This window comes from Pteropus alecto, unplaced genomic scaffold (genome assembly GCF_000325575.1).
Source record: "Pteropus alecto unplaced genomic scaffold, ASM32557v1 scaffold48, whole genome shotgun sequence".
Classification (NCBI taxonomy): Eukaryota; Metazoa; Chordata; class Mammalia; order Chiroptera; family Pteropodidae; genus Pteropus; species Pteropus alecto.
The window spans coordinates 1,562,757-1,581,571 of NW_006442110.1; the positions used below are offsets into that span (position 1 = coordinate 1,562,757).

At 61.7% G+C, this 18,815-nt stretch overlaps 4 protein-coding genes across 12 annotated transcripts in view; 2 read left to right on the forward strand and 2 right to left on the reverse strand.

Annotated features, from left to right (window-relative positions):
* Positions 1 to 3,182, reverse strand: part of AGAP3 (ArfGAP with GTPase domain, ankyrin repeat and PH domain 3) — a 50,202-nt gene extending 47,020 nt beyond the window's left edge. The window contains exon 1 of the mRNA XM_025039010.1: positions 2,987 to 3,182. The gene's annotated coding sequence lies outside the window, so the exon portion shown is untranslated. The remainder of the gene's footprint in view (positions 1 to 2,986) is intronic.
* Positions 3,183 to 5,713: 2,531 nt separating this feature from the next.
* TMUB1 (transmembrane and ubiquitin like domain containing 1) lies at positions 5,714 to 8,258 on the forward strand. 2 transcript variants are annotated; one of them, XM_015596148.2, is made up of 3 exons: positions 5,714 to 5,832; positions 6,743 to 7,161; positions 7,457 to 8,258. In XM_015596148.2, the coding sequence occupies exons 1-3, from the start codon at positions 5,719 to 5,721 to the stop codon at positions 7,806 to 7,808; spliced, it is 885 nt and encodes a 294-aa protein (XP_015451634.2). In that variant the 5' UTR covers positions 5,714 to 5,718; the 3' UTR covers positions 7,809 to 8,258. The 2 variants fall into 2 exon arrangements, with proteins under 2 accessions (XP_015451634.2, XP_006920679.1); XM_006920617.3 differs by lacking the exon at positions 5,714 to 5,832 and adding an exon at positions 6,038 to 6,386.
* A 236-nt stretch (positions 8,259 to 8,494) lies between these two features.
* FASTK (Fas activated serine/threonine kinase) lies at positions 8,495 to 15,998 on the forward strand. Of its 5 annotated transcripts, none has more exons than XM_025038978.1 (12): positions 8,509 to 8,673; positions 9,450 to 9,872; positions 10,379 to 10,558; positions 10,691 to 10,830; positions 11,291 to 11,504; positions 11,609 to 11,768; positions 11,989 to 12,080; positions 12,163 to 12,298; positions 12,375 to 12,489; positions 12,575 to 12,678; positions 13,400 to 13,527; positions 14,170 to 15,998. In XM_025038978.1, the coding sequence occupies exons 1-11, from the start codon at positions 8,592 to 8,594 to the stop codon at positions 13,407 to 13,409; spliced, it is 1,656 nt and encodes a 551-aa protein (XP_024894746.1). In that variant the 5' UTR covers positions 8,509 to 8,591; the 3' UTR covers positions 13,410 to 13,527; positions 14,170 to 15,998. The 5 variants fall into 5 exon arrangements, with proteins under 5 accessions (XP_006920680.1, XP_024894746.1, XP_024894749.1 ...); XM_025038979.1 differs by lacking the exon at positions 8,509 to 8,673 and adding an exon at positions 8,705 to 8,924; XM_025038981.1 differs by lacking the exon at positions 12,375 to 12,489.
* Positions 12,919 to 18,815, reverse strand: part of SLC4A2 (solute carrier family 4 member 2) — a 14,581-nt gene continuing 8,684 nt past the window's right edge. For 3 of the 4 annotated variants that reach the window (XM_006920620.3, XM_015596168.2, XM_015596169.2), the window contains 15 exons: positions 18,199 to 18,334; positions 17,955 to 18,120; positions 17,740 to 17,854; positions 17,431 to 17,615; positions 17,092 to 17,317; positions 16,756 to 16,971; positions 16,526 to 16,674; positions 16,220 to 16,414; positions 15,280 to 15,552; positions 15,080 to 15,169; positions 14,708 to 14,874; positions 14,098 to 14,351; positions 13,831 to 14,000; positions 13,375 to 13,548; positions 13,044 to 13,274 (listed from right to left, as the gene is read on the reverse strand). In XM_006920620.3, coding sequence (XP_006920682.1) covers positions 13,194 to 13,274; positions 13,375 to 13,548; positions 13,831 to 14,000; positions 14,098 to 14,351; positions 14,708 to 14,874; positions 15,080 to 15,169; positions 15,280 to 15,552; positions 16,220 to 16,414; positions 16,526 to 16,674; positions 16,756 to 16,971; positions 17,092 to 17,317; positions 17,431 to 17,615; positions 17,740 to 17,854; positions 17,955 to 18,120; positions 18,199 to 18,334 — 2,597 coding nt within the window. In that variant the 3' untranslated portion in view covers positions 13,044 to 13,193. Of the gene's footprint in view, positions 12,938 to 13,043; positions 13,275 to 13,374; positions 13,549 to 13,830; positions 14,001 to 14,097; positions 14,352 to 14,707; positions 14,875 to 15,079; positions 15,170 to 15,279; positions 15,553 to 16,219; positions 16,415 to 16,525; positions 16,675 to 16,755; positions 16,972 to 17,091; positions 17,318 to 17,430; positions 17,616 to 17,739; positions 17,855 to 17,954; positions 18,121 to 18,198; positions 18,335 to 18,815 lie in introns of those variants that run through there. The other variant, XR_003042770.1, reaches the window with a different exon arrangement.

Genomic DNA, 18,815 nt, shown 5'->3' on the forward strand with positions numbered 1-18,815 from the left:
GATCAGCTCAGATCCATGGGTTCTCTGAGCCTCAGTTTCCCCCCTAGGGAGGTAAGAGCAGAGGCTGTGCATGGGGCGAGCCTCCCATCTCCCTGTCCCAGCTCCTCGTTACACTTCATTCATTCCTAAGACCCCAGAGTGAACATGTCTTCTTCTTCCTCGGCCTTTGGTGGGAAAAGGAACTTTTCAAAACAGCCCGCCTCCCCTCGGGTCCTGTCCCGAGACCCCAGAAAGCTGAATGCTCCCCGGCTTCCTCCTGCCGTGGGCAAGGAGTCAGAGGAGAGAGAGAGGACGGGAGGACAAGGTGCCACTGTGCTTCCTGGGTCCCAGACGGATCCTGACTGCACCTTCCAGGTCACCTTCAGAGCCGGGACAAATAAACCCTTCACCCGAGTATTACCAGAGTGAGGCGGAGGCTTATGATACGCCAGGAAAATGTCATCCCTTCCCACTAAGAAGCTCAACCCTAGTAAACACACATCGGCCTCCCAAGCGACGAGTGTTTATGTAACAGCCGCAACCCGGGTCTGCTGGGCCCTGGCAGGGGGGGCTCGGTCAGGCTCAGAGCGAGCAGGGAAACGCCCGAGACGCTGCTCCCCTCCCTCTGCCAAGAGAGAAAGTGGGGACGCTGCTTTGCAGGACAGCAGCAATATGGTTGCGCAGATGGAGAGAGAAAGGATATAGGGCAGAAATTGGAAAAGGAGTTTTCTGGGTTTTTTTTTTTTTTGATGCCTGCCTACAGCAGAAAAGCTGGGGCGACAGAGGTGGGAAAGCAGGGGTGAGGTGGGTAATAAAAACGGGTTCCGGGAGAGGCTGGAAGTAAAGGGGGAGAAGGAAGAAGGAGGTGGGAGGCCTTGCCAAGAAAGAACAGGGAAGCAAGGATCAGGAGAGCTGAGAACGGATGTGTGAGGAGCAGCTGGGCCTGGTGACAATGAGACATTAGGTCCCAGGATTCACAAGGGTGACACCAAGCTCCCAGGCTACACAGACGGAACATGGGGTACTTCCAAACCACAGTGGGGAAGTTGGTCACAGGGAAGGGCTCTAAGAAGGGAAATCTGACTACTGTGTTAAATTTAAGCCGGGGGGGCGGGGGCGGCGCGGGGATAATGGGGACCCAAGTGTGTCCAGCAATCATGGCCTTCACATTACAGGAGATGCGTGGCCACAGACACCCTGAGCTGGGGGCAGTGGTTGTGGGGGGGGGGATCACTGATAAAGAAAGCGGGAGTTAGACGTGAAAGCCTCCGATTCTTGCCTCTTCCTGCTCTGGGAAGGGCTCTGTGGCACGTCTTCTCTCACCCCTATTGTGGCTGTCCCACCAAGTCTCTACACTAAAAGGTGTGGGGGGGCTGTATATGGGGGGATCTGGAGCTTACTGGGAAGTTCTCTTACTCCCTCCAAAGGAGGGGGAGGCTGCAGGGAATGGCGGCTCTCTCCCCTCCCCCCTTCAGCTCTGGGAAGAAAAACTGGTCATCTCTCTTTGGGGCGCACACAAACGCCATCTCCAGGTCCCCAGCCACAATGGTGATTCAGGCCATTTACTCAGATCCACGTTAATGAGTTTTTTTTCTGTCACCTAATTAGTTCACAGTGAACTCAGCCTTAGGAGGGGAGGTGAGCCAGAAGGGCCGGGCAATAACAGCAGGGAGTCAGGCTGGGATGTCACAACAATACGCAGGACCCCAACTCCAATGGGGTCTTCTACTCCCAGAAGGCTCCTTCCCCGGCCATGGGGACCTCTGAAAGCAGAAAGGGAGTGCTTAGGTGAAGGAGCCCCCAAAGCCTCACACAGGGACCCCAAAGCCTCGCATGGGGAGATGGAGATGGGAGTGGGGCCCTCATTGGGAGGCCCAAGTAGTGGACAGACCCCTGCTGCCGATTCCGTGACATCCGCCAAAGGCCTTGCACCGTCCCTACATTTCCACTAAGGCGAAACCCACCACCTGCTGGTGGGCGTCCCCCCTTCAAATGGAACCCAGGAGGAAGCAGATGGCCCAGGGCGAGGCCCATCTGCCCACTGGGCACTCAAAGGTCACCATGCCGCTGGGGTGCCGGCCCCCACCAAGCCAGCGGTGGTAGGGCATCTGCCAGCTGTGCGCACCCACTTCCTCTGCCTCTCAGCAGCTTAAGTCCAGGGCCCAAGAGCCTAGAGAAAAGAGCGCTGGGAAGCGCAGTGGCCCGGGGTTCTGGTCTTTTAGGTCTGGCCCCCGTGTCCCTGGAAGTTGGTCAGCACCCCACAGTCCCGTTCCTGCCTCCTGAGAGGCCCCCTGGAAAGCAGCGGCGGGTGTCTGGCGCGCGTGGGACCCGTGAAGGCGCGGATGAACTGACCGGCGCCTCCCACGCCGTCGCGCCGCCCGAGCCCCGAGCCAGGCCCGGCCCGGCGGTTCTGGTCTTTTAGGTCTGGCCCCCGTGTCCCTGGAAGTTGGTCAGCACCCCACAGTCCCGTTCCTGCCTCCTGAGAGGCCCCCTGGAAAGCAGCGGCGGGTGTCTGGCGCGCGTGGGACCCGTGAAGGCGCGGATGAACTGACCGGCGCCTCCCACGCCGTCGCGCCGCCCGAGCCCCGAGCCAGGCCCGGCCCGGCGCAGAGCCCGGGCAGCTACTGAGACGCCTCTCGGGCAGCGGCCCCACCTCTCCGCCCGCCGAGGCCCTCCGCCGCGCCCACCCTCCCTGGCCATGCCTGACCAGAGCTGCCTCACACCCCCGTAATATCTGCGGCTTCGAGCGCACCCGTTCCCGGGGCGACGCCACCTTCGAGCCCTGGAGCATTGAGAGCAGAAAACGTGTCCCCCGGCACGAGACCTGCCCCTCAGCCCCAAAGTGTCCCCAGACAAGATATGGCGAAGCCTGGACGCCGGCCCTGCAGCGCCGGTGTTCAGCACACCGCGTGGCCGGGACCTCAGGCGCGCGAGGACCCCCAACGGGGAGAGCGTGGCCAGGCCCGGCCCGCAGAGCCCCGGCTCCCGCAGCCCCCGGCTCGCTCACCCTCGATGGAGATGACGTGCTCCCGGATCTGGTTCTGCAGCGCCAAGTCCTCGATGCGCTCGATCAGGTCGTAGATGGCGTAGATATTGGGATGCACGGACTCGAAGCGCTGGATCTCGGCCCGGATGGCCGCCGAGTTGGAGAGCGCGAACTGCTGGGGGGGCCCGCCGGCCAGCTGCTGCGAGGGGCCGCCGCGCGCTCCAGCCGAGGCGCCCGGCCCCTCCCACCCAGCCTAGGCCCTTCCGCCTCCTCTCCAGCCCCCACCCACAACCGCCGCGGGGGCCACAGCTCCGGGGGGACAGCTGCCCTGACTTCCTCCGGCCCCGGCTGTCACTTTAGCCTCCCTGCGCTAGTCGCGGGCGGGGGGGCGGTGTCCGATCTCAGGGTAGTACCCGAACAGTGTCCTGCGCCTGAGGGTGCTGATGAACGCGGCTGATTGGCCGAGGAGGGCCGCCAGCCCAGGCCCAGCTGCGCCTCCTTTACATCGTCCTGACTTCAGTGCGACACTGGCTCCCTGGTCCCCCGCCCCCAGGTCATCCCTGGAGACTACCTCGTCCCCCGGGTTCTCTCTAGCTTTCCCCTGGACTCTCCACTAAGGGCTGCAGCACGGAGACTGGAAATCTGGGTCCCTGGCTTCTATTTTCAGTTCTCTCTCAGAGCTTCATTGGTGGGGCTCTTGGAAATGACACTTTAGACAACTCCCCCACTCCTATCTTCCAGTCTCTCCTTAAAGATTCCCTGCAGAACTGGGGAGGGTTAGCTGACCACCGAGAGACCCCGCTGGTGCGGAGAAGGGAGAGAGGAATCAAATATCAGGTCTCTCATCCCGTTCAAGAGACACCAGAGGCAACACGACTATTTTAATTTTCCCTGTCTCCACCCCTTTGTCCATCCTGTGTTCCTATCCACTCCTTCTGGGGCCAGGGAGCTCCCTTCACTGGCCCCGTCCCCTGCATTCGCATCGCCAAAGCTGTATGCAGTTCTGCTAGCGCTGCCCCCCCCCAACCTTTCCTAAAAACCACAAGAGGCCACACGTGCTGGGCACTGACCCAGCCAATCAGCCTGCTGGTTGGTGCTGCACCCACCTTGTCTTTTGGCACAGTTGACACATCATTCTTTTTACACAAACTTCCACTTCCTAGGCCAAGCTAGTTCACAGTGAACATTTTTTCCCAGCATAAAGGTCCCCCCCCACCCCGCTTGACTACCCACACGGCTCTGCCCCAGTACCGACCCAGTCACCATTTCTAAGTTTCTTGTCCCTTCCAAAGAACTCAGTGCAGCCAATCAACACAGGGCCTCCCCAACTCCTGAGAAATGCGAGTTCTATCTACCTATAAGGATGTCTTATAGCCTTCTTGGGCTTCATCTGCAAAATACGGTGGTTTAACAGAACACTGAGCTCTGACATTCTGTAACTCTGAAAGCAATGCCTAACATCTCATTTAGATGCTTAATTAGAATCGACAGCAAGAAGTCGCACCAGGTACCTTCCAGGAGAGATGCTGAGGGTTAAAATCTTCTCAAATGTTTTGCCCCGGCAGCCAGCACACACCTGCAGTAGCACTGGTGGGCTGTCTATTTGTCTGTCTCTAGTAGGATACAGGCCCCATGAAGGTAGGGGCAGGGTCTGATTCACCACTGTATTCCCAGCATCTTACACAACGCCTGGCATAGAGTATACATTTAATACATGTTTCTAGAGTAAATGAATAATGGAAAGGAAGGAACTAGAGGTAGGTTAGTTTTTTATGTTATAAATCTAAACTGACATTCCCAAGGCAGCACTTGGAGTACTTGCTCCCACAGGTAGGCATGTGCTATAAGAACATGAGGGTACATGACTTTTGATCAAGACTGTCCCATTAAATCCAGGATGTGAGATCTCTGTGGCTATAGGAGCCCAGAGGAAGGAGGGAAAACCCGCAGAAATTAGCTGGTCTAGGCCAGGCTGAGGCTCAAATTGACATCTGCTGTGTAGTCCACACAATAACATGCTAAGGACCCAACTTCCAGGCCCAGGTTCAAGTGGAGGGACTGTAGTAATTCTAGGTGAGCAAATAAAATATCTCCTGTGTGACAGATTCCTTACATAGTTTTCACACTTAACAGAACACTTAATTTTTTCCTTATAATCGCCTTATGGGGGAGATCTTAGGAACGAAGAAATTCAGGTTCAAAGAGATGCAATAAACGCACCTAAAGCCATTGAGAGATAAGGGATCCGCATTCGTGTCTAGTTCCACAGTCCATGCTTCGTTCACAGTCTTGCAGGGTTAAGAAAGACGGAACTAGTGAAACAGGACAGCCCAAACAGCGTGGCCAGCCCTGGGGACAGGTGTATTCAGCCAGACTGGTGGGGCAGCCCGTGGTTACTCGGTTCTGGGCTGAAGAGTGAATCTGGGGGTTCCAAAGTGCCTTCTGGCGTTCACGCTGGTATAAATAAGAGTGAGTAGGGGCACTTGAGCTCACCAGAGCCTGCATCTAGAAACACGGGCGCTCTGACGTGCTCCCGCTGACGTGGGTTTCTGCAGTCACAGATGCTCCGGCTCCCGGCTTGGACGGGGAGGATCTTGCCTCCGCCCAGACCTTCGGGAGCTACTGCAACTCCCAAGTCCGCCCCGCCAGCCTCTTGGCGTCTTGAGGGCACCTGAACTAGTCCGCGGAGCCCCGCACGTGGGTCCGCAGAGCGGAGGGCGGGACTGCGCACCGCCAGGACTACAAGTCCCACAATGCTCCGGACGGCGGCGGCGGAGAAGGAGGGGGTACCTTCAGGTGTCTGCGACCTCGGCGCCTCCCGCCCGGAAGTGCCCGAGGGTCCGCTATGGAGCTGGCGGAGCCCGGCGGTGAGTCCCTGCGCCGTGACTGCGCCTACCTGGTCGCCCCGGGCCCAGCTGGCACCCGCTCGCCCCGTCCCTGGACCGCCTGTGCGGTCTCAAGGCTCAGGGGTCGGGAAAATGGGAGGAGTGATGGAGGAGTTGGGGGTGGGGAGGGCGAAGCCTCAGATTCCCGGGCGGGATCTGGGGTCCAGCAGGGGACTGGGTTTGGGGAGGCTTCCAGAGGAGGCGTGGAGTCGGGCCGCCGCGGGGTGGGACTTCGAGTGGAACGGGAGGGGCTATTAGGTGGGAGGTGGCCACCCTCGGAAGCTCCAGATTGCCAAAGGGCGGAGTTCGACGTTTGGTGTGGGGAAGCCTTGGGGAAGCAGTCCCGTGCGAGCGGGTGGGGTTTGGATAAATGGCAGCGGGCGTGGGGTGTGGGGGTGTGTGGCCAGAGGCCCTTTTTTTTACACCTTGGAGAAACTTTAGTGATAGAGTAGACAAGCTTGGGGTAGATAAGTAGCTTTGGGGTGAAATAGGCGAAGGAGTAGATGAACTTTGAGATGAAGTAGACGGAAAACTAGGTAAGCTTTGGGGTAAAATTTGGAAAGGGGTAAATTTAGGGGAGAGGTTGCTTAGAAGATCAAGGCTCTCTTATCTCGGGATACGGTTTAGTGAATTTGGGAGCTGGTTAAAGACCTAAAACTCAGGTTACAAAAAGTTAGCACTTGGAATTTGGTGATAGAAAGGGGCACACGAGGTTACGTTTGGGGCCAGGAGGAGTCAGAGCAGTCTGCTAGGGGTGGGGCCCCGGTAAGGGGGCAGAGAAGTGAGGACTGTGGGACAGTTGGAGGGGGCGGTCTGGAACCTGTTGGAATTCAGAGAACGTGGCCAGTGAGCCAGCCCCTCAACCCCTCATGGGTTCTTTGTGCCTCTCCAGCTTGGTAGCGCGGCGGGCAAGGCGGGTGCCATGGCCCTGATTGAAGGGGTGGGTGATGAGGTGACCATCCTTTTCGCGGTACTTGCCTGCCTTGTGGTGCTGGCTCTCGCCTGGGTCTCAACACACACCTCGGAGGGCGCCGATCCACCGGCCCAGCCATCAGGGACCCCAACACCAGCACAGCCCAGCGAAGCCATGGCGGTCATCGATAACATCAGAGGGGAGGCCCCGGGAGCCGAGACCCCCAGCCTGAGACACAGAGGTCAGGCTGCACAACCAGAGCCTGGCACAGGGCTCCCAGCGACGCCACCACCCCCAGACTCTCCCCAGGAGCCCCTAGTACTGCGGCTGAAATTCCTCAACGATTCAGAGCAGGTGGCCAGGGCCTGGCCCCATGAGACCATTGGCTCCCTGAAAAGGTAAGCTGGGACCAGGACAGGAATGAGATGCTGGAGTGTTGTGAGGGAGTGATCACAGACCTGGAAGGGCCACCAGAGACGCCTGACACTTCCCCCTCATTTTATAGATGAGGGAACTTAGATGCCCCACCCACACACTGTAACTGCCCCTTCTAGCAGTAGGGTACCCCAGTGGAGGCCATGGCATGGATGCTGGGTGGACGGAGGGCAGAGGTGAAGGGTGAGAGTGTTGTCTCGGGCAAGGGACTAGGGTTGCCTGAGGCCTGCTCTATTACCCAGGTCCCTCTCTCCTCAGGACCCAGTTTCCCGGCCGGGAGCAGCAGGTACGACTCATCTACCAAGGGCAACTGCTGGGAGACGACACCCAGACCCTGGGCAGCCTTCACCTGCCTCCCAACTGCGTTCTCCACTGCCACGTGTCCACACGGGTCGGTCCCCCACACCCTCCATGCCCACCGGGGTCAGAGCCAGGCCCCTCCGGGCTGGAAATAGGCAGCCTGCTGCTGCCCCTGCTGCTTCTGCTGCTGCTGCTGCTCTGGTACTGCCAGATCCAATACCGACCCTTCTTCCCCCTGACTGCCACTCTGGGTCTGGCCGGCTTCACCCTGCTTCTCAGTCTCCTGGCCTTTGCCATGTACCGCCCGTAGTGCCTCCACGGGCTCTCAGCAGTGTGGCTGGCCCCGCTGGACCTCGCTCCTCACAACACGGTGGGAGCTGCTGTCTGCCCAGACCCACCGCTCCAGCCTGCCTCTTCCCACTACCCTGGAGCCCAGCCCTGCGTCGCAGGGCATTCCAGGGGAAGGGGAAGGCTCCTCCCTGTGACCTCCATGGCTCTGAGCCACCTCCCCCAGCTGTTGGCTCTCAGCCCCCACTGACAGCCGGGTCCTCCGGGTCAGGCAGCTGCTGTACCTGCCTTGGCCCTGGGCAGAGTGGGACCACACCCCTGGCCCGGCTTAGTGCTCTGCCTGAGGACCCAGCCACCTCTAGTCCCTAATTGCTCCTTGTGCTGATTTGGGGACCCAAGGACCTTGAGGGGACTGAAGGGGCGGAGGAAATTCTCTGGAACATGTGCAGATTAAATTACTGTGAAGTTTTCACTCTCGGTGTGTGTCTGAGTGTGTGGGGGGCGGGGCTCGGGAGCCCTTGCCCACCGGGAGAGCGGGAGTGCCCGGCCCTCCCAGGACGGCCGCAGACTGCCTTCACCTTTCCGCCACAGCGTCGTAGCCTGGCCCCTCGGTCCCGCGGCCCCACCCCCTGCCCCTCGGCGCCTCCGCCCCAGCGCCGCGCGCACGGCTCCCGGAAGCTGGGGGCGGGGCTTGCGGGGCCCCGGCGCGCAGGGCCTGACGGGAGCCACGTCTTGCTGGCCAAGGACTGAGCGGCGATTGGCATCCGGGGGCTGCTGGGAAGATGGCGGACTCTGTGGCCCGCCGATGAGGAGGCCGCGGGGGGAACCCGGCTCCCGGGCCCCGAGACCGACTGAGGGAGCGACCTGCGCGGGGCCTGGGGAGTCATGTAGGGGGGGCGCCTGCGGGGCGGGCCGCGGGAGGGCGGTGGGAAGCTGGTGTCGGCGACCGTGATCACGGTCTCTTGGCGTCCTCGGGCTGGGTGGGTGTGGGGCCCCTGACACCGCCGACTCCGCGCCATTGCAAACCTGCGCACTCGGGCTCCACGGGCGCCCCCCGAGGTGGGCGCTGTGTTCTCGTTTCACAGGCGAGGAGGCTTAGGCAGAGAGACGAAGCCACTTGTCCAAGGTCACCCAGCTGGTAAGTGGGAGCGCCCAGCATGGAACCCAGGACCGCGTTCCACCCTCCGTGCCGCCGCCGCCTCCTGCGGGAGGGGGAGGTGGTCGGGAGGGCGTATCGCCGGGGCGAGCTGGACTCTTGGCTGGGCGCGACCACTAGCCAGATTCGTGACCTCGGGCTTGACTTAACCCTGCTTCGCCTCTCTGGGCCTTGGTTTCTCCACCTATGAAATCGAGGTAATGCCAGCCCTGCCTACCTCCCCATAGGCGTGTAAAGGGAGGATCAGTGGAGATAATGCATGTGAAATTGCTTTGTAAATACCCCTGCGCTGAGAACACTGAAGGATTCTGATTGCTGTTTCAAAGAATGGGAAGAAACAGAGGGCCGGGTGGGGCAGAGGACCAGAGCAGCCACAAAGAAGGGTGAACATGAGTCGGGGTTGCTCTGACCCAGGTCCCTCTGGATGGGGAGTGAGGTGAGGAGTAGATAGCCGGCTTTTCTCCTGTTTGGAGAAAACCTCACCCCCTTTTCTGGGCCACCCCTCAGGGTCTCCATCACCCAGCTCCATGCTTCGAGTCCTGCTCTCTGCCCAGGCCTCTGCTGCTCGGCTGTCTGGCCTGCTGCTGCTCCCGCCAATACAGACCTGTTGTCTGGGGCCCAGCAAGTGGGGGGACGGGCCTTCTAGAGGAGGCCCCCATGCAGGCCCTGTGCAGGGGCTGCAGCGGCTTCTGGAGCAGGCGAAGAGCCCTGGGGAGCTGCTGCGCTGGCTGGGCCAGAACCCTACCAAGGTGCGCACTCACCACTACCCTGTGGCGCTTCGTCGTCTGGGCCAGCTCTTGGGGTCTCGCCCACAACCCCCTCCTGTGGAGCAGGCCACACTGCAGGACTTGAGTCAGCTCATCATCCGAAACTGCCCCTCCTTTGACATTCACACCATCCACGTGTGTCTGCACCTTGCAGCCTTACTTGGTGAGGAGGGTGTGCGTAGGGGGGTGGGTGTTAATGGAAGGATAGAGAAAGCCAAGGATAGAGTAGAAGACCCAAGATCACTGGCAGAGTCCACCTCTTAGGCCTTGCCAGGAATGGCACGCACCCCAGCACGTTGACTGCTGCTCCCCCACATCCACAGCAGAAGGCAAGAGTTAAGCAGCGTCTGTTTTGGCTTAGCTAGGGTGGTACCCCAGATTCGTTCTGCTACAATGCTCTAAGAGCCACTGTGATTCGTCACCATTAGCACTAGGTGAGAACTTACTTGCCATCTTTGTATAAGGCGTTTCCCAGCTGGCGGTACTGATCCTTTAGTTCACACGGTATTTCACATTTGTCCAGTGTTTCCACTTATATTATAGCAAAACTTTGGGCCCAGAAAACATGAGAGAGGTTGGGAATCCACTAACAACCCCAAGACTGGAGCAGAGCAGAGCAGAGCAGCTCCCTGTTACCAGGACCACCTCCTCTGACCTTCTTCCTCCCAGGATTCCCATCAGATGGGCCCCTCGTGTGTGCCCTGGAGCGGGAGCGAAGGTTCCGCCTCCCTCCGAAGCCACCTCCCCCTCTGCAACCTGTCCTTCGAGGTGGGCAAAGGTTGGAAGCTGCTCTGAGCTGCCCCCGCTTCCTGCGGCACCCACAGCAGCACCTCATCCGAAGCCTGGCAGGTGCTAAAGGGGGTTAAAGGCAGGTTGTGGGGCAGGAGCTGAGGAGGAGGCAGGTGGTGGTATCTGGGCTAAGGCGGGCACTAGTCTGGAGGTCTGGCCCGAAGGTCCAGTGTGATAGGCTGCTCTTCACAGAGGCCAGGCCAGAGGAACTGACCCCCCACGTGATGGTGCTCCTGGCCCAGCACCTAGCAAGGCATCGGTTGCGGGAGCCCCAGCTTCTGGAAGCCATTGCTCACTTCCTGGTGGTCCAGGAAGCCCAGCTCAGCAGCAAGGTGGGGTTGCTTCCCTCCCTCCCATGATCCTCAGCCACCCTGTCTGGCCCAGCCCCCTGTCCAGTTTGGTTGGCTGCTGCGTCCTACCGCCCAGCTCAGCTCTGTTCCCCAGGGTCCCATCTTTGCCTCACCCTCTTCAGCTTGTCCACCTCCCAGTCACGTGGCTGGCTTTCTGTAGCCCTCCAAGGACTCTTGGCACTGTCCGATGCCATTCCTCTAAGCCTTCAAGGCCAGGTCTCACAGTGATGTCTCCGCTCACTTGGTGATTAACTGCATGGGGCTCAAGACACTGCTTATGCCATGTCATGCCGTGAAATTCCGGTGTGTGTGCCGGGTAGAGGGGTTGTTCTGCCTTTGCAGTGACGTTTTAAGCTTCCAGGCCAAGCCTCTCTGAGGCTCAGCTTGTCAAATGTTTTGGAGAACTGTTTTGCGCCTGGTGATGGCTGCTCTCCTCCTGCAGGTGGTACAGAAGTTGGTCCTGCCCTTTGGGCGGCTGAACTACTTGCCCCTGGAACAACAGTTTATGCCCTGCCTTGAGAGGATCCTGGCTCGGGAAGCAGGGGTGGCCCCGCTGGCCACCGTCAACATCTTGATGTCACTGTGCCAGCTGCGGTGTCTGCCCTTCCGAGCTCTGCACTTTGTCTTTTCTCCAGGTTTCATCAGCCACATCAGTGGTGCGCAGACAGGAAGGGCTGGCTGGGGGGACCAGTGGGCAGCAGGCAGGGGAGAACGGGGTGGTGTCCGCAGCCCAGCGAGCCTCAGTCTCGCTCGCCCACAGGCACCCCTCACGCCCTGATTGTACGGCGCTACCTCTCACTGCTGGACACGGCTGTGGAGCTGGAGCTCCCAGGATACCGGGGTCCCCGCCTCCCCCGAAGGCAGCAAGTGCCCATCTTCCCCCAGCCACTCATAACCGACCGTGCCCGCTGCAAGTACAGGTGAGTGGGGCGGCTTGGGGAGGGGAGAGGACCAGCCCCAAAGCAGCAGAGCGGAAAAGCCAGGGAAGCATGAACTGTCCGGGTCGAGGCTCTCTCCGGAGTCTTAAGGAAACGGGCCTCGAGGCAACGAAGGCATGAGCCCAGGGCTACGGAGCTGTAGGGGACACAGCCAGGAGGCTCCTGAGGCCTTCCTGCCATCAGTGTCCCTCTCCCTTCTCAGCCACAAGGATATAGTAGCAGAGGGGCTGCGCCAGTTGCTGGGGGAAGAGAAGTACCGCCAGGACCTGACGGTGCCTCCAGGCTACTGCACAGGTGAGCACCCGCGGGGCAGGCCTTGGGCTGGGGTCGTGGAGCCTTGGCTCGAAACCAATGGCCTTTCTCTTCCCCGCCCCAGACTTCCTGCTGTGTGTCAGCAGTTCTGGTGCTGTGCTTCCCGTGAGGACCCAGGACCCCTTCCTACCATACCCCCCCAGGTCCCGTCCCCAGGGCCAGGCCGCATCTCAGCCCACTACCCAAGACCCCGCCCAAAGGTAAGGGAGGAGGGCGGGAGAGCCTCCCCTGCCTCCCGGGACCGCGGCCCTGAGCCACAGCCCACTCTCTCTCCAGGGTGGTGCTGGTGCTGCGGGAACGCTGGCACTTCTGCCGCGATGGCAGGGTGCTGCTGGGCTCGCGCGCACTGCGGGAGCGGCACCTGGGCCTCATGGGCTACCAGCTCCTGCCGGTGAGAGCCGCCCCTGCCCTGCCCCGCTGTGTCCCCACCCCCATCCCCGGGCCTCGTGGGTAACACGCTGCCCTCTCCCCTGCAGCTACCCTTCGAGGAACTGGAGTCACAAAGAGGCCTGCCCCAGCTCAAGAGCTACCTGAGGCAGAAGCTACAAGCCTTGGGTCTCCGCTGGGGGCCTGAAGGGGGGTGAGGGATGCACGTGGGGTTCAGGATGGCCCCCCTATGGGGGGTGGACAATTTGCACTTTGGCTCCCTGTTTCGGTTTCTCATTAAAGTCCCTTTCCTTCCCCATTGCACGTCTCGTTTCTGGGACGGGGAGTGGGCCGGGTCCCCCCCCACTTTTCCATTCATGCTCCCCATACAGACACAGACCAAGGTTAGGAGGGGGCTGAAGCACTTTACTGCGGGGGCGGGGGGCGGGGTAGGGGGACTTTAAATTATTCACTTAAAGTCCCTTTTTCCCCATTGCACGTCTCGTTTCTGGGACGGGGAGTGGGCCGGGTCCCCCCCCACTTTTCCATTCATGCTCCCCATACAGACACAGACCAAGGTTAGGAGGGGGCTGAAGCACTTTACTGCGGGGGCGGGGTAGGGGGACTTTAAATTATTCACTTAAATAAAAATGAGGAAGGGGTTGGGGCGAGCACCCCAGCCCTGGTTCCCTCTGTCCGTCAGTCCCTCGCCGTCTGTCCAGGCAGCAGCTACACGGGCATGGGCATCTCGTTGTACTCATCCACGCCCTCCCGCTCATCAAACACCGGCTCTGCCTCGTTAGCGTCCAGCTGCGGAGCAGGACAGAGTCAGGAGGGCTGACCCCAACCACGACCTTGGCGAGGACCAAGGGCAGGGCAGGGCTGGGGGAGGAAGGGCGGGAGGCCTTACGCATTTCATCTCTCGCTCGGTGAAGATGCGGGTGAGCACCACCATGCGGAGCGGCACTGTGAGGATGAGGATGAAGGGGAAGGCCAGGGAGGCAGCTGTGGACATGACCGCCCAGAGCAGGGCCAGGCAGAGCAGCTGCAGGGCTGTGAACAGGTGCATACGGAGGGTCCGGACCTGGGGGTGGGTAGGGTGGAATGAGCCAGGTGAGCCCAGGCTTCTCCCCAGCTGCCGAGGGCCCTGGTCCCCAGAGGGCCATCTGGCTCTGCCACATCCGGAGGACAGATGGCCCCTTTCGCCTCCACAGGGCTGGGGCTGGAAGTGCCCTCTTGGGCGCTCACCAGAGCTGGGTCTGCATAGACTGGAGGCTGGCCACCGTGGGCAGGCGGGGGGCTGGAGAATGACCCACGCAGCCCAGGAGTGGGCAAAGGCACAGAGCCCTTCGGGGCAGGGCCTCACCTTCTTGACATAGGTGACATCTGGGTGGTGTTTGGGCGGCATGAGCAGCAGGTGCAGCCGCTCATAGAACTGGATCCCGTTAAGGGACGTGACGCCCATGTACAGGAAAATCCCGAAGAGCACAGCCAGGGGTATCTGCCGGAGCAGGTCCCCGATAACCATGGAGAGGCCTGGGGAGGAGGGGGAGAAACAGGCAGCCTCAGGGCTCCCCGCCCCCAGTGGACCCCAGGCCCCTCTGGGACGGGTGGGGGCGAGAGGTGAACATACCCACAAGCAGGGCGACCAGCAGCCCCGTCACCCGCTGCTCCTTAACCTCCTGGATCTTGGGCTTGTCCCCAGGCGCCACAGCCTTGCTCATGACAGTGAGCGCGTTGGCGTGAGTGACGGAGCGGACGGTGGCGGCAGCCAACCAGGGCAGGCCAAAGAGGGCACAGATGCCGCCCATGGCCACGATGAGCAGCAGGTCCAGGTGGAAGCCGGAGCCCTTCTGCAGCATGCGCTCCTTCTTGGAGATGATGAGCCTGAGCGGGACAGGCGGACAGCCGCGTCTTTCCAGAGCGCCCAGCCAGTTGCCGCTGTTTTTGGAACCTGGCGGTCCCCGACCAATCCGTCCAGAGGAAAGTTCCACCACGGAGCTGAGCCCTCTCTGTGCCGCCCTCCCGCCCCCGGGACAGCTCCCAGCCTGAACTGGGCCCATCCCAGCAAATGCCAGTGGGGCTGTCTGCCGTCTACAAAACAATAGCGGCCAGCCTGGCATCCTGGGCTCCCGTCACCCCATTAATGCAGCTGTGTCCCCAGGCTGGCAGGAGTCCTGGCCCCTCCATCCACCAGGTGGTTCCTGACTGCACAGCACGCCCCCTCGGCTAGGACCACTCACGTGGTGATTTGCGTCTCCATGAAGATGAGGATGAAGACCAGGATGGCAGGGAGCAAGCTTGCCACCATCATCCACACGGGAAAGGAGCTGTTCTCCCCCAGGGGGTTAATGACCCAGCCCCGCTTTTCGGGGGCTGTCACCGAGAATCCACTGGGCACGCTCAGCTTCTGCAGGGCAGAGGGCGGGGCCAGGGATGGGTGAGGCTTGGCGGGAGAGCCCCAAGCTATGCTGGGCAGGGTGAGCACTGACGGGGTGCTGTGGAAAAGGCCAGGGTCTGCCCAGTTAAGAGGCGGCTTTGGGTCGGGGGCCAGAGAGGAGCATCCAGAGCCCAGTGCCAGGTGGCACCTCACTGCTGCATGTGCTGCACCTTACCTGGGTGTAGGTATCCTCAATACTGTAATCCACAAGCACCATGATGAGGATCGCAATGGGCACCCCAAAGTCCCCAATCACCCGCCGTACCTGTGGGCAAGTACCATGCTCAGAGGCCCCCTGCCCCGCTCCAGCCTTGACCGTGCGTCACCCCCTGCTGCCCCCAGCTCCCGTTTCCCTCCGGCCTCTAGCCCACACACCCGGCCAGGGAAGAACCGGCTGTTCTTGAATTTGCGCAGGAAGAAGGCGATGAAGAAAGTGCCCGCCATGAGCACCAGAGACAGGAGGGCCGTGTTGGGCTGGCCCCGGGGCCTCCCCTGCCCAGACGGCCCTGCTGAGCTCCCATTCCCCGGCCCCAGCGTGGCTCCTGCCCCAGCCCACGTGGTATTATCGCCGCCGTCTGCTTCACCGCCACTGTCTGCCTCGGAGCTGTTGGAGACCGAACAGCCGTGGAGGGGGTGTTCCTGGAAGATCTGGAAAGAGCACAAAGGACTCCGTCGGCTACACTGGCAAGGTTTCTGGCCTTAGCTGCATGCTGAGTGGAACAGGCGGGGTGGGGACGGCCAGCCTGCCCTCAAGGTACTTGTCTTGTCGATTGAGAAAATTACCCAGAAAACCAGACGTGAGTCCAGGACAACTAGGGATTAAGAGAGAGGCTGGTCTGCTTTAGGAAGGCAGCTGGGGAATGTGGTTCCAGCCAGGACTGGAGGAGCAGGATGTGGCATGTGGGGAGCAGGATGTGGAGTGCGGAGGACCCTGGGGGCACGTCTGCTCCTGGGCCTGTCACAGACGTGAGCCTGATGTGCTGGGACCGTGTTTGTCCACTCAGGGGCCTTTTTATTACCGCGTTTCTGGATTGTTTGCTGTTTTAACAAAAGTGTATTATCTTTGTGATTAAAAATATTTTTTTAAGATTGAAGTCCTGATGTGTGTTGGTAACCTGGTGGGGGGTGGGGCAGGAGGACGAATCAGCCCGTCCATGTTCTGTGGGCTCCATGGACTGCAGCCAGGGCATCTCAAGGCCAGCCTGGCCTCACACCCAGGAGAGAGAACGAGAGAGGGGCAGGACACCCCTGGCTCCCTCCAGTCCGAAAGCCTCGCCCCGCCCCGCCCGGCCCAGTTTTTGCCAGGCTTGCCCACCTTAATCAGCTTGTAGAAGGTCTCGTAGATGAAGATGAGGGAGATGAGGAAGGCAAAGATCTCCTGGGTGAATCGGGAGACAAAGCGCACCAGGAAGCTCCCCTCCAGGGCCACCATGAGCAGAGCGAGCAGCACCAGCCAGAAGCCAATCCACACGCGGCCCACCAGGTACTCCAGGTTGTTGCTGCTGCAGAACTGGGGGGGCGGAGCGGGACACGTCCCATCAGGTCCAGAGACCGGGGACCAACTGGGTGGGAGTGTTCGGGGAAGAGGAAGGACAGTCCCGAGTAGCCTGTGGACCCTCACCGAGAAGAAGGCCTCCTCGAAGACCAGCAGGGGCCCTGAGAAGCCGATCACCAGCAGCGGCTGGGCGCCCAGCAGGCAGAAGACCACGCCCTGGAGCGCCGTGGACATGATCAACTCCGACACCCCGATCAGGTCCTGCGTCTTCTCTCCTGGGGTGGCAGGAACCCGCTCAGGAGCTGACAGCCCCGGACCCTGTGGGCTCCCCGCCCCCACCTGAAGCCTCGCCTTACCCAGCAGCCCCCCGAAGGTGATGGCAGGAGACAGGGCCGCGAAGTAGATGAAGATGACGGCGGCCAGGCACTGGGGGTCGAGCGCATCCCGGAAGTCACTCAGGTAGTGGGGATAGCGGCGCCGCACATCCCGGATCAGCCCCCCGAAGGGCCGGCCCGTCCGCCGAAGGGGATCGTCTTCCACTGCGCTGGCCACCTCTACCATCTGCAGGAGCGCTGCAACCCAGGCCTCCATCAGGGCGCCCGCCGCAGCCCCCGCCCACCCCGCGCCCCTCCACAGACACGCGGCCGCCCCGGCCCCTGCCGCCCGCAGCCCGGGGCTGCACTGGCCCGTACCCTTATCTTGGGCCGACTTGGGCTCCAGCCCAGCCCCCGCGGGCAACAGCCGGCCCTGCTCCTCCCGCTTCTTGAGCATCTGGCGCTGGAAGTGAGCGACGGAACGCAGCAGCTCCTCGCCCTGCACTTCCGAGGGCGGCAGCACCACGCTGCAGTCCAGGAAGGCGTTGATGGCGGTCAGCAGGTCCTCCCGCTCATCTGCCAGGTAGGCCGCCTCGTGGAATTGCTGCCAAAGCAGGACTGGGGCTGGTGAGGGCACAGGGCAGAGGCGGGGGACCTGCGGCAGAGCCGGGACAGAGGGGTGGGGGCGCCCCGGGTGGGCTCCGGGGCGGGGCTGACCTTGTCGGACATGAGGGTGGAGATGGAGCGGCCGATCTCGTGGTAGTCCATGTTGGCGCTGCTCGGGCCCAGTAACAGGAAGAGGAAGCGCACAGGCACGGGCACCTCCAGCACCGCGTCCAGCTCCACCGCCTCCCGCAGCCGCACGAAGGCCATGGTGGGCCGGGAGAGGAACTCCACGCAGCCTGGGGGCGTGGGGCCGTTGTGGGCAAGAGCGGGGCGCACACCACCTCCCAGCCCCCAGCCCTGGGGTGACACTGAGGCCAGCCGGCCACCGGGACCCCCGCCCCCAGGATTCACCCCACATACCCACGAGGACCACTGTGGCCTCGGCGTTCTCGGGGATCTTCTCCAGCAGCTTCAGCTCGTGCTTGGACTTGGAGCGAGTGATGCCGGCCGGTGGCACCGGAGGCGGCAGCTCGCGCTGGGGGTGCAGGAGAACGGAGCTCAGGCTGGCCTCGCAGCACCGCGGCCAGCGCTGCTGGCGGGCACCCTACCCAGGCAGGGCCCCCTGCTCCCCTCACCTCTCGCTCCACCTCCAGCCGAGTCTCGGGAACACCTCCGATGAGAGGCTCGGTGACGTGGGGGTCGCTCTCGGCCCCCTGCCCGTGGTGATGCCCCAGCAGGGAGCCCAGGGAGCCAGCAGAGATGTTTCGGGGGAAGGAGAACTCCTTCTCATCACTCGGGTGGCTGGTGGGGCAGAGAACGGTGAGGTAAGGAGGGGGATGGCTGGGGCTGGGGGCCAAGGTGCAGTGGGCGAGGCCTCACCTGTGTTTCAGCAGCAGGGCCCGCAGCACGTTGGCTCTGTCCTCGGCCTTGATCTGGTCAGAGATGACCATCTGCTCCACCACCTGGTGGGCCACTCCAGGCAGGGTCTGCTGGTCCAGGTCCAAGAGCACGGCCCCTGGAAGGACAGCATGGGGGGTCCTCATCCCCAGCCAAGAAAGTGCAGGGCCAGAGGGAGAGCCAGGTATAAGGGGGCAGTCAGCTAAGCATGGTTCAGGGAACAGTGAGCAGGGCCTGAGCCCCATCGCCTCTCTGACCTGTTCCTTCCCGTCTCTTCTCCCCACAGGAAATGCTGTGGGGCTCGGCAGAGGCTTCGGAGCCCCAGCCATCAGCGAGGCCACCTGGGCCGGGCCCTGCCTGGCCACCCGCTCCAGGGAACACACAGCCTCCGCTGCGGGCTCCGGGCTGGCCCACTCCGCGGCGTCAGAAAGCTCCCCTTGGGAAGCCAACGCTGCCATCCCTGACACAGACTCTGCGGTCCGATCTCTGCCCTCTGGAGCACCGCACAGCCGGCCTGGGGCCTTGTCCACATGGCAGCCTGGAGCCATCCGAAGACATCCCCTCTACCCAGCTCAACTCCCCCACATCCAGCAGCTGCT